The following is an 18,564-nucleotide window of genomic DNA, read 5'->3' on the forward strand; positions in this document are numbered from 1 at the left end:
CACAACCACACACGTAATACATAGTAAGCTACAGCACAACCACACACATGTAGTAAGCTACAACACAACCACACACATGTAGTTAACTGCAACACAACCACATATGTGTATAGTTAACTACAACACAACTCCCACACACATGTATAGTAAGCTACAATACAACCACACACATGTATAGTTAACTGCAGCACAACCACATATGTGTATAGTTAACTACAGCACAATACACACACATGTATGGTTAACTACAGCACAACCACACACATGTATAGTTAACTTCACAACACAACCACACACATGTATAGTTAACTACAGCACAACCACACACATGTATAGTTAACTACAACACAACCACACACATGTATAGTTAACTACAACACAACCACACACATGTATAGTTAACTGCTTTAATACACACATGTATAGTAAACTACAACACAACCACACACATGTACATGGTTAACTACAACACAGTACACACACATGTATGGTTAACTTCTGGCCACAACCACACATGTGTATAGTTAACTGCACAGCACAACCACACACATGTATAGTTAACTACAACACAACCCACACACATGTATAGTTAACTACAACACAACCACACACATGTATGTATGGTTAACACAGCACAGCCACACATGTATAGTTAACTTTACAGCACAACCACACATGTATAGTTAACTGCAACACAGCCACACACATGTATAGTTAACTACAACACAGCCACACACATGTATAGTTAACTACAGCACAGCCACACATGTGTATAGTTAACTACAACACAACCACACACATGTATAGTTAACTACAACACAACCACACACATGTATAGTTAACTGTACAATACACGTAATATGGTTAACTACAACACAACCACACGTAGCGCAGTTAACTACAGCACAACCACACATGTATAGTTAACTGCAACACAACCCACACACATGTATAGTTAACTACAACACAACCACACACATGTATAGTTAACTACAACGCAACCACACACATGTATAGTTAACTACAACGCACAGCCACACACATGTATAGTTAACTGCAGCGCAATACACATGTGTATAGTTAACTACAACACAACCACACACATGTATAGTTAACTACAACACAACCACACACACATGTATAGTTAACTTTACAGCACAACCACACACATGTATAGTTAACTACAACACAACCACACACATGTATAGTTAACTACAACACAACACACACACACATGTATAGTTAACTACAACACAACCACACACATGTATAGTTAACTACAACACAACCACACACATGTATAGTTAACTACAGCACAACCACACACATGTATAGTTAACTACAACACAGCCACACACACATGTATGAATTTAACACAACATACACACATGTATAGTTAACTGCTGCTTTAGCCACACATGTATAGTTAACTGCAGCACAATACACACACATGTATGATTAACTACAACACAACCACACACATGTATGGTTAACTACAACACAGCCACACACATGTATAGTTAACTACAACACAACCACACATGTGTATAGTTAACTTCTACAACCACACACATGTAGTTAACTACAACACAACCACACACATGTATAGTTAACTTTACAGCACAATACACATGGCGCATAGTTAACTACAACACAACCACACACACATGTATAGTTAACTACAACACAACCACACATGTGTATAGTTAACTACAGCACAACCACACACATGTATAGTTAACTACAACACAACCACACGCTTATGTATAGTTAACTACAGCACAACCACACACATGTATAGTTAATTACAACACAACCACACATGTATAGTAAACTACAACACAACCACACATGTGTATAGTTAACTACAGCACAACCACACATGTATAGTTAACTGCAACACAACCACACATGTATGATTTAACACAACACAGCCACACACATGTATGATTAACTGCAGCACAACCGCACATGTGTATAGTTAACTACAGCACAACCACACACACATGTATAGTTAACTGCAACACAGCCACACACATGTAGTTAACTACAGCACAACGCCACACACATGTATAGTTAACTACAACACAACCACACACATGTATAGTTAACTACAACACAATACATGTGTATAGTTAACTACAGCACAACCACACACATGTATAGTTAACTACAACACAACCACACACATGTATAGTTAACTACAACACAACCACACACATGTAGTTAGCTGCAACACAACCACACACACATGTATAGTTAACTACAACACAACCACACACATGTAGAGAGTTAACTACAGCACAACCACACATGTGTATAGTTAACTACAGCACAACCACACACATGTATAGTTAAGTACAAACACAACCACACACATGCATAGTTAACTACAACACAACCACACACATGTATAGTTAACTACAACTGTACACATGCCCTTAGTTAACAACACAACCACACACATGTATAGTTAACTACAACACAGCCACACATGTATAGTTAACTGCAAGCACAACCACACACACATGTGTATAGTTAACTACAACACAACCACACATGTGTATAGTTAACTACAACACAACTTTCACACATGTGTATAGTTAACTGTACAACCACACACATGTATAGTTAACTACAGCACAACCACACATGTATAGTTAACACAGCACAGCCACACACATGTATAGTTAACTACAGCACAACCACCTGCGTGTATAGTTAGCTACAGCACAACCACACACATGTATAGTTAACTACAGCACAACCACACACATGTACCAACTACAACACAACCACACCGTTAATAGTTAGCTACAACACAACCACACACACGTAGTGTATAGTTAACTTCGCCACAACCCACATGTATAGTTAACTACAACACAACCACGTGTATGAATTGCTACAACACAACCACACCGTGTATAGTTAACTACAACACAACCACACACATGTGTATGGTCCAACTACAACACAACCACGAGCATATAGTTAACTACAACACAACCACACACATGTATGGTGCTACAACACACAACCACCTGCGATGTATAGTTAACTACAACACAACCACATATGTATGGTTAACTACAACACAGCCACACACATGTATAGTTAACTACAACACAACCACACATGTGTATAGTTAACTACAACACAACCACACATGTGTATAGTTAACTACACAACACAACCACACATGTATGGTGCTACAAACACAACCACACATGTGTATGGTTAACTACAACACAGCCACACATGTGTATAGTTAACTACAACACAACCACACACATGTATAGTTAACTACAACACAACCACACACATGTATAGTTAACTACAACACAACCACACACACATAGCGGTAACTACAACACAACCACACACATGTATAGTTAACTACAACACAACCACACACATGTATGATTAACTACAACACAACCGCACACATGTATAGTTAACTAAAACACAATACACACATGTATAGTTAGCTTTAAACACAACCACATAATGTACATAGTTAACTACAACACAATAACCACACATGTATGGTTAACTACAACACAACCACACACATGTATAGTTAACTACAGCACAACCACATGTGTATAGTTAACTACACAGCACAACCACACATGTGTATAGTTAACTACAACACAACCACACGTAACATAGTTAACTACAACACAGCCACACATGTATAGTTAACTACAACACAGCCACACACACATGTGCAGTTAACTGCAGCACAGCCACACACATGTATAAGTTATACAGCACAACCACATGTGTATAGTTAACTACAACACAACCACACATGGCCGCTAGTTAACTACAACACAGCACACACATGTATAGTTAACTACAACACAACCACACATGTATAGTTAACTGCAGCACAACCACACATGTGTATAGTTAACTACAGCACAGCCACACATGTGTATAGTTAGCTACAACACAGCCACACATGTATAGTTAGCTACAACACAACCACACATGTGTATAGTTAACTACAGCACAACCCTGCGTGTATAGTTAGCTACAACACAACCACACACATGTATAGTTAACTGCAACACAACCACACATGTATAGTTAACTGCAACACAACCACACACATGTATAGTTAACTACAGCACAACCACACACACATGTATAGTTAACTACAACACAACACACGCATACATAGTTAGCTACAGCACAGCCACACATGTGTATAGTTAACTACAAACACAACCACACACATGTATAGTTAACTGCCAGCACAACACACATGTGTATAGTTAACTACAACCTAGCTTACACATGTATAGTTAACTACAGCACAACCACACATGTGTATAGTTAACTACAACACAACCACACACATGTATAGTTAACTACAACACAACCACACACATGTATAGTTAACTACAAGCACAACCACACACATGTATAGTTAACTACAACACAACCACACATGATGTATAGTTAACTACAACACAAACCACACACATGTATAGTTAACACAACACAACCACACACATGTATAGTTAACTACAGCACAATACACGTAATACATAGTTATACAACACAACCACACACATGTATAGTTAACTGCAACACAACCACACACATGTATGAAAGTTAACTACAACACAACCACACATGTGTATAGTTAACTACAACACAATAACACATGTGTATAGTTAACTACAGCACAACCACACACATGTATAGTTAACTACAACACAACCACACACATGTATAGTTAGCACAGCACAACCACACACATGTATAGTTAACTACAACACAACCACACACATGTATAGTTAACTACAACACAACCACACACATGTATAGTTAACTACAACACAGCCACACATGTGTGTATAGTTAACTACAACACAACCACACACATGTATAGTTAACACAGCACAACCACACACATGTATGGTTAACTACAACACAACCACACACATGTATAGTTAACTACAACACACAACCACACACACATGTATAGTTAACTACAGCACAACCACATGTTGTTACGAACCCTCTCACTCCAGCACTACGAAGCACGCCAGGCCCATCGTCCTGATCTACCTACTCCAGCACCACTCTAGCAACGCTATCTAGGACGAGACACGAGTATGACTCGTCTTAGTTACCACTCCGAGGTTTCCCTTCTCCCTATCCTGGTTGTTGCGTCACCTCCTCAGTCTTCTTTGTCAGCTCCAATTCGAGGAGAGAGGACTTGGCTCTGGGAAGTGACCACAGGATCATCTATACTCTAAACCTACGTGCAGTGACTACCTACCGTCTTCTACAATACTCAGCCTTACTCGTCAGCCATCTCAGCTCCTCACTTAAGTACTATTATCTTGTATTAATTTCCCCACGTCCACTTGCTTCGAGATTGTTTTATGTTTATTAATATGTATATACTGTTAATGTTTAGGTTAAGTTTGGTTAAGGGTAATTTATAAGCTGAATATTTTGTTAAGGGATTTATGGTACTCTATTATATACAACGAAAACTCGCATCCTTTGTCTACCCTTTTATAGTCCGATTGTCTTTGTTTTTTTTTTATTGTTGTTACCTGTTGGGATCTGGGTAGACGTATAACTATATTCTAAAATCCCCAACTCGTAACAAATGGCGACCGTGACAGGACACGACCTTAAGTACCATATTCCTTCCTCCCTTGTTACTCAGTGTTAATTATTCCTCCCAGTCACTTCTGTTCACAATTGCTTTACGGTAGTTTAAAGTTTCCTTCATATGTGTGTGCATATATTGGTATTATCGTATAGTAAGAGTGACAGACGAGATATTAGGGTTCTAAGTGTCATAAGGCCAATGGTTATTACATCGCGGCAGTTGTGTAGTAAGTCTTATCGAAAAGGGGAAGAACTGGATCTGTTTAATGTCAAAGACCTCACTCCAGAGTAGGCTGTTCCATAGTCACTAGTTTACTTATGAAGTGGATATCTTGGGACGCTTCCGCTTCTACCAGGACCCCATAATTATAAAGCCTCAATTATTGTTCTTCTCATTATCTCATTCAGGTCAATCATACCATTTATCAGGTTGTTAATCTGGATCTTTTATATTAATGCCGAATACGCCTCTACCTCTTTTCAAGTATATCAGGTTGTTAATCCGGATCTTATATTAATGCCGTAATACGCCTCTACCTCTTTTCAAGTCTCTTTATCCTTATTATTCAAGGATCTTCTAGAAGAACAATAATCATAAGTGTAATTTCCCTAGGCATAACTTGCTAGTTTTCGACTTTTCTGGTTATCCACTGCCGTGATATTTTCTAGGTTATCCACTTATCTTATCTTTGACCATTAGTTAATTTATCCTATTTTTCTTACCAATGGCCACCTCATTAGGTTTTGATCTCCAGATTGGCTGGCAATCCTTCCGTAGCTAAATGATGTGTTAATATCCTGAAGAAAGAATGGAAAGAAATAGCCAACTATTATAATATCCCATTTTCACAGCAACTGACTAAGGAAATGTTAAAAATCATGTGATTGAAGTGCTGGTTCAACATGAAGTTTTAAAAGAATCCGCTGTTGACAGATTAACGCCCATGTCCAAGAAACTTCAACCACTATCCACCACCCCTCCTCACTCAGAAGTTGCTTCAGGTCTGGCTAGCCCTCAAAAAAAAACAAAGACAATCGGACTATAAAAGGGTAGACAAAGGATGCGAGTTTTCGTTGTATATAATAGAGTACCATAAATCCCTTAACAAAATATTCAGCTTATAAATTACCCTTAACCAAACTTAACCTAAACATTAACAGTATATACATATTAATAAACATAAAACAATCTCGAAGCAAGTGGACGTGGGGGAGTTAATACAGGATAATAGTACTTAAGTGAGGAGCTGAGATGGCTGACGAGTAAGGCTGAGTATTGTAGAAGACGGTAGGTAGTCACTGCACGTAGGTTTAGAGGATAGATGATCCTGTGGTCACTTCCCAGAGCCAAGTCCTCTCCTCGAATTGGAGCTGACAAAGAAGACGGAGGAGGTGACGCAACAACCAGGATAGGGAGAAGGGAAACCTCGGAGTGGTAACTAAGACGAAATATACTGTCTGGCCCCTAGATGTATGCTGTTTCTGTGGTGCTGGGGCAGGATCAGACAATAGATGGCGGCTTCAGAGTGCTGGGTGGAGGGGTTCAGAACATGTATAGTTAACTACAACACAACCACACACATGTATAGTTAACTACAACACAACCACACATGTGTATAGTTAACTACAACACAACCACACACATGTATAGTTAACTACAACACAACCACACACATGTATAACACACTTAGTTCTTTTAACTTTACATCAAATCTATTTTCAAATCATTGTATTTCTTCATACTACAGTACTGTATTATGAATAAACTACATCATATTTAGTTATTCTTTATTTCTTTATAAATATTTCACTTCTACAATGGGTCATTTTGCATCAGTAATCAACTTGTCAGTTATTATGAAAATACTACAAAATACATCACCATTTGCAGCCTTGCTTATCCATAATGGATATCTTAACACCCCAAGTCAATATTCATAAATTATACCCCACTTATTTACAAATGGCAAACTATAATACCCTACAGTAATATTCACCCCACCCCCTCGAAATCGAGGATGGCCGGCCCAAGGGCCTCCTAGGCGTGAATTTGTTAAGGTGTAGAAGTTGTCACCAACACAACAACCACACCCTAAATTAACGAGCTGCATGACCCAGTGTCATGGAATAGTCCGAGAAGACCGGACAGCTCGCCAACTGCACCGGCTAGCCATTACCCCGGAATACGATCCGCAAATCGATTAACATTCAGGTTCCCAATTACTGCTGGGTAGACAGAGGCAAATGGAGTAAAGAAACTTGTCCATAGTTTCACCGAACTCGGGTCCGCTCGCTTGCGAGGCGAGGATGTCGACCATTACACCACAGGTCGCCACAGCTTCATCATTAGACCCACTTGACACACATGCGCGATTTAGAAATTAATGCAGTTCAATGGGACAGCAAATACACAAAAAAATTCCTAAGCAGGAGACGGTCACCTCCAAGCCTGTACCTGCACTTCCAAACAATGGTGTGATACAATACACCGAGTATTGTAGAATTCTTCACGTGATGTACATTTTTTCCTGCACGACAGTTGTAGTGCATCTATGGTAGGGACCGGGAGTGCCTGTGAGTATTTTTGTTAGACGCACACGAACTGAAGCGTGAGAAACACGTCCGTGTGAACACATGCCTTCTCCTGCGGGGAGCTAAAATGTTCACGTGAAGTAGGCCTGAGTAAAGCCCTATGTTATGAACATGTGTGTGTGCGGACTTATTTTCTGCTATTCTCTTATATGCTCACATAATTGTTCATACAGAATGTGAAAAAATTAAATAAAAAAAATATTATCTTAAAGTCTAAAACTAAAGAGAATAAAAATAACTTACATCAGCAGGAGTAAGTGAGGCAGAGGTGTGGGGCTGGGCCAAGCTGTGTTAGTGTTTTAACTTGTTATCTGGAGTAGATATACCGTCCGTATCTTTATTAATTCTGTTGCTCTGTTACACACAATCATTCATACAGAATAAATAAATAAAATAGATGATTAACCTAAGTTCAAAAACATAAAGGGAATAAACATTTCTTACATGTGCGGCAGTTAGCCAACGCTCCCGACCAGTTATAGTCTCACCGTGTTGCAGCTGTTAATAATAAGAGTAGCAGAGGTGGTGTCTTGTATTTAACGCCTTCAGCCTCCAATACACTCTTGTAGTTCACCTTGAAGACTACAACTACTCTTCGTATGTGAGAACCGTGACAGGTAAACTATGACACACAGATACTTACAGTGAGCCATGCACTTCATAGCTGTGAGGATCCAATTAGGAAGGTCATCTGGGTGACCATCAGGGGCCAGCACCACACCCCTCGAGGTCACTCTGGTCATGTTGTGATGCACCCACTCCCCCTCCACCACTCTGGGGTCCAGTATGCACGATGTGTCACCGAACAATAAGCGTTCACACACTGAATCTAACCTGTCAAATACAGTACAGTAAAGACATCTTGTACAGTTTGTTTTTTACCAGTTCAGTAATGTTATATATTTATATAATTTTGTCCTATAAAAAACACTGCACTTTTAATTAGGGGATCTCAGCCGCTCCAGTCCTGTGTGTCTAGTGAACCTATTGCCAACTGCCAATGAAGATTTTTCTTTTATTTTCTTTAACCATTAGGCCCCGGGTGACGTTTCAGAGCATCTGCCTATTTTCCCGCCATATTTTTTATATTATTATTTTTGGAAAAGTTGATTTTTTCCTCGATTTAACCCCGCGAGTGTGTGTGTGTGTACTGCCAGCAGCGCCCTAACCCGGGGCTTAAGAGTTAACAGTAAATTTTTTTAATTTATTCCTCACATTCATTAGTACAGTAACACCCCATTTAGAATATGGCATTCTATGGGGTCAATATACCATAGCATATAGGGAGAGGTGTTCCTGATGATGTATTTTTAACCTATGAGATATAAAGCACAGGTGTACCCCAAAGATCCGACCATTAGGATATAGAGGCAGAGCTGTTCTGAATTTGGCAGGCGGTGGCATGGTGCAAATTCTTGTCACCAGAAGACTCTACACGCTGCCCTAACTCATTCCTGCCATCTTTACTCTTGTTTACACTCACTATGTGTCTCTGACTTCATGTTTTTACATTACCTCCGACTTAGTGTGTTACTCAATCATGCTTAACACCCCAGTTCCTCTTGTGCTGGGCAGCTTGATGTGATGTGATAAGGTGTAATAAGAGTGGTGATGGACCAGCAAAGAGTGGTAGAGACTTGAACTTGCCACCCTAGACTGTCCTCAACACAGGTAAATAACAGTCTCAATTTATGCTTTACATTGCTTATTTAAGGCTTATTATGCTTGCTTTATGTCTGCTTGACAGTGTGCAGTACAGAGACATCAAGGGTAGATGGGAGTTTTTTGAGGATGGCCGGTTCCTCACCCCCTGAATTTGTTCTATGGTCTTATGGGATATTTGCTTCAGTAATTGTTGATTCACTAACCAACAACTTTTCCTATTGTCTATATGCATTGGTTGTTGGGGTATGCCTGTATACAGTAAAGTATTGTATATGAAGGATACAGGTATTAATAAACACAGATTATTACAGTAATATATATTTACTAATTAATGAATAACAAATAAGCACTATTGTATCAAGAATAACAGTCGTTTGATGAAAGAGGGTGAGACGCAATGGATGGGAGGGAGGGAGGTGGGAGCCAGTGGATACCATACAGCTCTGCTCTGGCTATAGTTAAGCCATCTCTGCCTCACTGAAATTATGATTTAGGTGGTGAGTGATAATAGAGGTAGTGTGATGATGGAGGTGGTGGTGAGGGAGGTGGTGGTGAAGGTGGTGGTGAGGGAGGTGGAGGTGAAGGTGGTGGTGAGGGAGGTGGTGGTGAAGGTGGTGGTGAGGGAGGTGGAGGTGGTGAGGGAGGTGGTGGGGGTGTGTGTGGTGGTGGGGGTGGGTGGTGGGGTGGTGGGGTGGTGTGGTGGTGGGGAGGTGGAGTTGGGGGTGGTGGGGGGGGGTGGTGGTGGGGGTGGTGGGTGGGGGTAGGTGGGGGGTGGTGTGAGGGAGGTGGTGTGAGGGGGTGGTGGTGAAGGTGTGGTGGTGGGGGTGGAGTGTGAGTGGGGAGGTGGTGTGAGGAGGTGGAGGTGTGGTGAGGAGGTGGTGGTGAAGGTGGTGGTGAGGGAGGTGGAGGTGGTGGTGAGGGAGGTGTGGTGGTGAGGGAGGTGGTGGTGAAGGGTGAGGTGAGGGAGGTGGAGGTGGTGGTGGTGGGAGGGAGGAGGTGGTGGGGTGGTGGTGAGGTGGTGGTGAGGGAGGTGGTGGTGAAGGTGGTGGTGAGGGAGGTGGAGGTGGTGAGGGAGATAGTGGCTGGATTATCAAGGGGGCACAGTGACCAGGGCCTACGAAGGTTTAAGGGACCTATAATGTATGTGTTTTAACTGTGGTCTGGCCTATTAGCCTTCATGTTCCAACAGGGTAAAGGAAAATAATCGATAAAGTTGACAAGAGAGAAATAGATTGCAGTCATAAGTCTAAGTGATTATAAACATTAATTTAGTGCCTGTTTGGTTAGTGGTAAGACATCCTTTGAACCTGACTGGCCAGAAACTAACTATGATTGAGTAGAAGTCACAAGAGACTAAATAATCACAAATGAATACCTTTATTCTTAGACATACTGCAAAACAAATGTAGAGTTTTTATCAATCCTCAAAATAATAAGCAACTGAACCCAACCTACTATTCATACTGTTACCCATAGGTGGCAGCACGCACGGTGTTGGCCTGATGGTAAAACTTAGGGGCCTACGATAAAAAAGTGCCCAGGGCCTACAAAAACCTTAATTCGGCTCTGGATGCATCTCTTGGTAGCACTGCCAAGCTCCAACTGTTGTTCACCACTCATTAGCAAGGGATTTAGTTATTATTTATATGAAAATGTAATTTTATTGTATTTTTTATTATATTTTGGTCGTAAATACGAATGAAATAAGGACGTGAATTGAATTGGGTCCGAAATTAACTAGGGTTTTAAATAAGAAAAGTTGTTGGTCGAACCATTGTTATCGGAGGCTTTACTGTACATTGATTATTTTATGATATAATGAAAATAAAAATACAAACACTTGAATTTAACTTACCACAAATGATGTTGAGGGCTGAGTTAGGTGAGGTAAGGTGGTGCTATAGAGTTACTGGGAGGGACACTACTGGCTCCTGCCTCGCCCTGTACACCATCATCTGCTACAGGTCTTGCTCTTGGCGTTGACGGAGCATTTTGTCCTTGTACGGCTCCCTGTAGCGGTTGAGGCTACTCTGTATTTCTTTAGAAACCGAGGTTGCGTTCACTATCGGGATCGTTAGTGGCAAAGATTTGCAAAGTTTCCTCTACAAGCATAAACCCTTTAGCCAAATGCTTTTTTGTCAACTCGAGTGTGATGGGTGGAACTTCTTTATTGTCCTCTCCTCCTGCAACTGTTCCACCAGCATCAGACCCTCATTAGACAGATCTTCTCTATGGGCCTCTAATAACTCAACCACATCATCTTGGATGACTTCTTCAGAGCCAACATTATTTACAAGTGTCACAATCTCTTGGTGAACTTTATTAATAGTTTCTGCTTGGGGAAAACCTTGAAAGTCGTTGACACACTCTGGCCATATGTTCTTCCACACACCATGCATAGTTGATGGTTTAACTTCATCCCACGACTCAGTTATGTTCTCCACGGCGTTCATCATGTTGAACTTTTTCCAGAAGTCCCTAATTCTTTGTTTATCCTCCCCACCAATTGCTGCTATGGCCTGTTTAAATGTTCTTCGTAGGTAATAGGCCTTAAAGTTTGTAATCATACCTTGATCCATCGGCTGGAGCGAGGCAGTTGTCTTCTTGGGTATATATTCCACTCGTACTTTATCAGAAAGATCATTTGGGTTAATTGGGTGGCTGGGTGCATTATCTAAGAGCAGCAAAGCTTTGTTGGATATATTTCTCCTGTTACTGTACCTTTCAACAGCAGGGGCAAAATAGATTGTGAACCAGTCTTGAAAAAGGCTCATGGTCAACCAAGCTTCCTTGTTTGATTGCCAAATCACTGGTAGTTTAGGCTTGGAGTAACCCTTGGAAGACCTTGGATTTTCAGAATGATACACCAGTAGGGGCTTTAATTTCATATCACCAGCAGCATTTCCTCCCAAATGAAGAGTTAGACGATCTTTAGAAGCTTTAAAACCTGGTGCCGACTTTTCTTCTTTGGAAATGAACGTCCTAGCAGGCATGCGCTTCCAAAAAAAGTCCGGTGTCATCCACATTGTACACTTGTTCTGGTGTGTAGCCGCCTTCAGCAATAATTTTCTTCACCTCTTCCGGATATTTACGTGCAGCTTCTGTATCAGCACTGGCAGCTTCACCGACCATCTTAATGTTATGCAACGCTTCTTAAGCCTTTCAACCCAGCCTTTATTAGCCTGAAGAGGTTTAGCATCAGAACTTACACCTCGTTCTTTCTACAAATCCTCGAACAAACTTTTTGCTTTCTCCTGAATGATCATCGGGCTTAGCGACACATTCCGTGTTGTTTGGTCTTCAATCCACAAATTCAAGTCTTTCCACATTAAGCATCACATCACTTCTATGAAAAACAACGTATGGCAGTTAAAGGAGTAGCCAATTGAGCACTTGACCTAATTTTGTCTTTATTATCAGGTATTGTGCAGACAGGCCTAATGTTTCTACAATCTGGCCAAGGTTTTCTCTCTCACCAAACCTCCGTACAACATCAAGCTTAGTGTCCAATGTAATTCCTTTACGGGATCTTTTAGCACCACTGCTTTCACTTGAACTTGATGGCTGCCTCTTTCCACTCATCTTGAATAAGGGTACACAATAATACAGTCCTTAATACAGAAGTATGTAAGTGTCGCGAGACCAAGTGCACAAGACCGCACGTGAGTTCAAACAGAGCGGGTTGGCGTGGCGAGTGTACAGTCTTGTAGCAACCCCCAAGAAATCCACACAAAATAAATTTTTATAATTTTTTTTTTCTAATAGTAAAGTACCCGGTATTGAAAAAAAATTAACTTATAATATTTTTACCCAATTTCCGTATTGGAGAATTTTTTGTCCGTATCCCAGATATATGGGTCATAATTTACAAAATCCTTAAGAGCGAATTTCCGTAACCCGGGGGGATGCCTGTACCGGTTCTCTTTTAATAATTGTTTCCCAATTGTCATCTTGATTTTCTAGCAGGCCAGAGTGCTTTAGAGCCACAGTGAGGTGTAGAACTATTGGGCTGGAGGTGATAAGAGTGGTAGCTTCCCCAAGGCCGTCACCACCCACGGTTCGGCAAAATCGCCGGTCCGGCCCCGACGGTGCCAGTAAATCAGTGGTCGACCCGTACACAATGCCTTTTAGGAACACATCCTTTGTTATAACCCAAGTATTTCTGTATATGGTAAATATGCCATAGTATATATTAGTGTTGTTACACAGTTTTAAGGTATTGCCACTTGGAAATACATATCACAAGTGCAAAAATTTATTAATAATAAATAAAAAACAAATTCCAAGAAAAATGTATGAAATTTATGGTGGATCAGGAAGGTTGGACCTATATACAGTATACTGTACACGGTAGAAGGGTCATTGGCAGCTGGGAAGTACGAAGGAAAGAAATTTAAGCATAAAAAATAAATTGACTAATGGCACAGAAGGATGAGCAGAGCATTAAGTCAACAGGAAGAAATGAGATGCTTGTGATCACCATCTGTGGCTACCACGTGTAGGGTGTGAAGTGGTGCTGAGTGTTACCCAAGTGGTGCTGGGTGATGAGTGTTACCCAAGTGGTGCTGGGTGATGAGTGTTACCCAAGTGGTGCTGGGTGATGAGTGTTACCAAAGAGGTGCTGGGTGATGAGTGTTACCCAAGTGTTCCACAGTGTTTAACCCTCTCATGGTCTTTCGACACAACTGTTGTTACTAAGCGCTCCTGTGCTAACACGACTCCTACCACTCAGCTGTATCCCACACTGAGAGTAACCCTCCTATAAGCAGAAGGGCCAGAACACTGCACCGGCCCCATCCACCACCTTAGTTCCTCCCACTAGCCTCATGCGCTGGCAGATGCATCTCTAAGGGTCTGGATCGCTCAACCCGGTGTTGACTAATATGAAAAAGTAGTTCCCGCTACCGTCGCAACTTGAGCCGAAAGACTGCGAGGAGGCGAGATTTCCGACCACGGTCAGGAGTACCAGAGGGTTAACTGTTCAGTGCATGGAACCATCTGGTGCTCAGCTCACACACTGTCTACTGCCAAGCTTGTTAAGATGTAAGAGTAGCAGAGAGGAGGACTGTTGTTAGCTTCAGAAAGAAACAAGGTCAAATAATCCTATGAAGCATGCAGAGAGACCAACTGTTAATATAAAACAAAGAAATGGCAGGTAAAGCTTAGTGTAAGTAAGCCTCATGACAGGAGCTACTGGCAAGATAAACAGTAATTAACAGGAATTAAATGAAAAGAAAATTCTGATAACAATATTTATTTTTATAACAATTTAACAAAAGCTACATTACTGGTATGTGACTGGGAATACTGCACTTAAGCTGCCATTTATCATGCTCTGAATCCTAGCCCCGACTTACTTGCCAAGGAGGACGTGTTTCCATACGTCATTTGTTTCAGCCTTGGACAGTTGCTTGGCTACTAGATGGCACTCCTGCATACCTCCACGATCTTTCACCTCATTAACTGCGTTCTCCCCAGAATGAATTGATGCCATCCTCTTGGGCCTGTTCTTGGTGCGCAGTGAACCTTCCCCCTCTCTCCCACCTTCCTCATTCTGGGTTCCTTTGGATGGCTGAAAAATAGAGATGATGATAATAATAATAATGATAATAATAATAATAATAATAATAATAATAATAATAATAATAATAATAAACGGTTTATTAATAGAGTTGCAGCCGGTGGCTGAAAATATACAGACTTACATTTGATTTAGACATAATGATATAATATGCATTGAATACATTTACAGGGCTGTACAGTACATAAATCAGGATTTGTTTATTATTTTAACAATAGATGGGATGGTGCTATTCTTATATCTATCGGTGCGGGCTCTTATGGGCTGAATTTTGTTGTAGCGGCGGACTGCGCGAGGTGGGTGGGGGGCTGCAGGTGGCGATGACGAGGGTGGTGCAGTTGTCCCCTGCCAAACCTTTCCAGTGCTTGGTGGTGGAGGTCACTGAGGGATGGCATTTCCAGGGTGGAGAGAGCGTTGGTGTAGCCGGAGTATTCTGCGCCAAGCATGATTCTGCAGGCCTTTTTCTGTACCTTCTCTAGCTGACGTTGTTGGGTGGAGTTGAGAGAAGACGACCAGGCTGGTGACGCATACGTTAGTTTGGGGAGAATAAAGGCGTTGTAGATGGTCCTCAGCTCTGGCGTGGGTGTCCCAAGTGACCTAAGTCGACGTAGCATGTAGAGATGGTACGAGGCTGCCTTGACTGTGTTATTTACATGGGCCTTCCAGTCAAGTTTGTTGTCTATAGTTACACCCAGGAGTTTGGCAGACTGCACCAGCTGGAGAGGATGGGCACCCACTGTGACTGCGAGTGTTTATCATTACTCGGCTCAATGTCGTCATGTTCTACGAGTGAATCTTGACTGGATTGTGAGCGCTGTGGCTAAGACTTTAAGTAATTTGTTTTTTGTGGAGTTTGATGACAAAGAGTAAAACAGTTATGAAGGAAATGGTATGTCACAATATTGGTGTGACTAACAACTCAACCTCACAACAGGGAACAGGTAGTAGGCAGCTACCAAACAGGGAGGTACTACCGCCTGGGCAGATAGTGGAAGCATAATGTGTTGTCTAATGGTAGACCCTGCTGCCATATGTGACCAAGTCCCAGGTTGATGATCTGACTTTACACTTCATTAAAAAATAAATAAAATAAACAAACATACATTCATATATATATATATATATACTGCATACAGTTGGGTCTCCATTTACACGGTCAATTGAACCCGTGGAGGTCCGCGTAAAACGAGAAATGCATAAATTAAATAACAGAACATTTGGGATTAATTGAATTAGAGACTGGGCCGACCCCCAAACTCCATTTTTTCCCGACATAATACCTACGTTGTAGTAAAAATAACATCTTAATTTTATAATGGTATGCACACATAATTAATAATTAAGAGAAATATCAATAATATTAGGTTTTTCAACACTTACGTTATTAGAAAAGCTGGATCGGCACACGTGGATGACGGCTGGTTCCGAGGCAGAGGGCAGATTAGTTGCCCTCCGGTGAATCACTTTCACTACTCACAGAGGTTTGCAGGGCCTCCCTGACAAACCCTTCAAAGTCCATAGCCTCACTGTCACTATCACTGACTTGGGCTGGCTGTGGTTGTGGTGGGTTGCGGGCGAGGAAGTCCTCAACACTACGTTGACGACTAGCATTGATGTTGTCGTGATAGATCTGGATATACGGCTCCATAATTTTCGACAGAAGGTTATTAGACGCTTCATACCGATGCTTGTCTGGGTCGTTGTCAAGGATGAGCTTAATTTTCTCCCCCAACTCAATGATTCCCTTCACACAATCATGGCTTGGTCCAGGTAATTCAATGTTTTTCTCTGGTGGTGGGGGTCCCGCAGAAGCCATTGTGAGTTGTGAGGGGAATAGCGGGCACAAGAGAGAACTGTATACACGGACTGAGAACAATGAGACAGGCCCTGCTAGGTCAGCGACTTCTACCCTCTGGTGGCAGGGTACGTCATGTTACATTAGACCAATCACAGCTAGCGGCAGAGGGAATGCGTGGGTGGTAAGGATGCGTGGCCCAATCACAGTCCGATACATCATATGACGTCAGCAATAACGTAAGAGCGGCCTAATGAGTACCACTCACCGCGGCGCTTCCCAGGTATGGCGTGGAGCGTCTGGACCTCCAGCCACTCACCGCGTAAATGACCAAATTTACCGCATACCATAATTAAAGCATTTACATTCTAGCAAGGCACTACGTAAATGACCAAAAGCGTAAACAAAATCCGTGTAAATGCAGACTATACTGTATACAGGTTGAACCTCCCTAGTCCGGTACTCTAATGTCTGGCACCTCCTGTCGTCCGGCAAAATTTTGGTTTGCCGGATGGCCGCTAGTACCCACCGGCGCTAGTATCCACGGTTCGGCATACCCTCTGTTTACATCTGGTCCTCGTGGAGTTTGGTGTGTTCCTCGGTATTTCAAGTGTTTCTGTAATATTTCACTTGTTATTTACCCTTAATATGCCTCCTAAGCCACCAGCAGGTAATACAGGTACAGGAAATACTTCCAAATGCCACAAACACGTAGTATCTATATCGATACAACAGAAGGAGGAACTGTTGAAGAAAGTGGACAGTGGCGTATCAGTCCGTGCCTTATGTGATGTGTACAATGTTGGATCATCTACAGTGTATGATGTCAAGAAGCAAAAACTTCAAATCCTTAAGTTGTATAGTAAATCTTGACACTAAAAAGTATATGGATATGCACAAAACACTGAAGGACGGGAAAAACAGTGATTTAGACAGTGCTCTCATACAGTGATTCAAACTTAGGAGCAGTGAACGTTTTCCTCTGTCGCGCAAGATGTTAATAGCACAGGCAAAAATATTTCACAAAGAACTTAACCTGCAGCATGAGTGTGAGTATTCCCAGGGATGGCTGCAAAAATAAAAAAAAAGGCAAGGTATTAGTTTACACCATATATGTGGGGAAAGGGGAAGTGCAAATACTAAAGCAGGTGCTAAGTTCATCGAGGAATTTGCAGAGTATGTTGCACATGACAATTTATCCTCCGAGCAGATATATATAATGTCGACGAAACGGCGCTTTTTTGGAATCGCATCCCCGGCAAAACTTTGGCGCAAGAAACAGAAG

General features: G+C 41.5%; 1 protein-coding gene across 1 annotated transcript in view; it reads right to left on the minus strand.

Moving 5' to 3' along the window:
* LOC121862075 overlaps positions 1 to 18,564 on the minus strand; it is a 132,555-nt gene that overhangs the window by 103,888 nt on the left and 10,103 nt on the right. Inside the window, exons 2-3 of the mRNA XM_042360013.1 lie at positions 15,261 to 15,475; positions 8,882 to 9,072 (exon numbers count right to left, since the gene is read on the minus strand). Coding sequence (XP_042215947.1) covers positions 8,882 to 9,072; positions 15,261 to 15,397 — 328 coding nt within the window. The 5' untranslated portion in view covers positions 15,398 to 15,475. The remainder of the gene's footprint in view (positions 1 to 8,881; positions 9,073 to 15,260; positions 15,476 to 18,564) is intronic.

This window comes from Homarus americanus, unplaced genomic scaffold (assembly GCF_018991925.1).
Source record: "Homarus americanus isolate GMGI-L3 unplaced genomic scaffold, GMGI_Hamer_2.0 scaffold25013, whole genome shotgun sequence".
In the NCBI taxonomy this organism is placed as follows: domain Eukaryota; kingdom Metazoa; phylum Arthropoda; class Malacostraca; order Decapoda; family Nephropidae; genus Homarus; species Homarus americanus.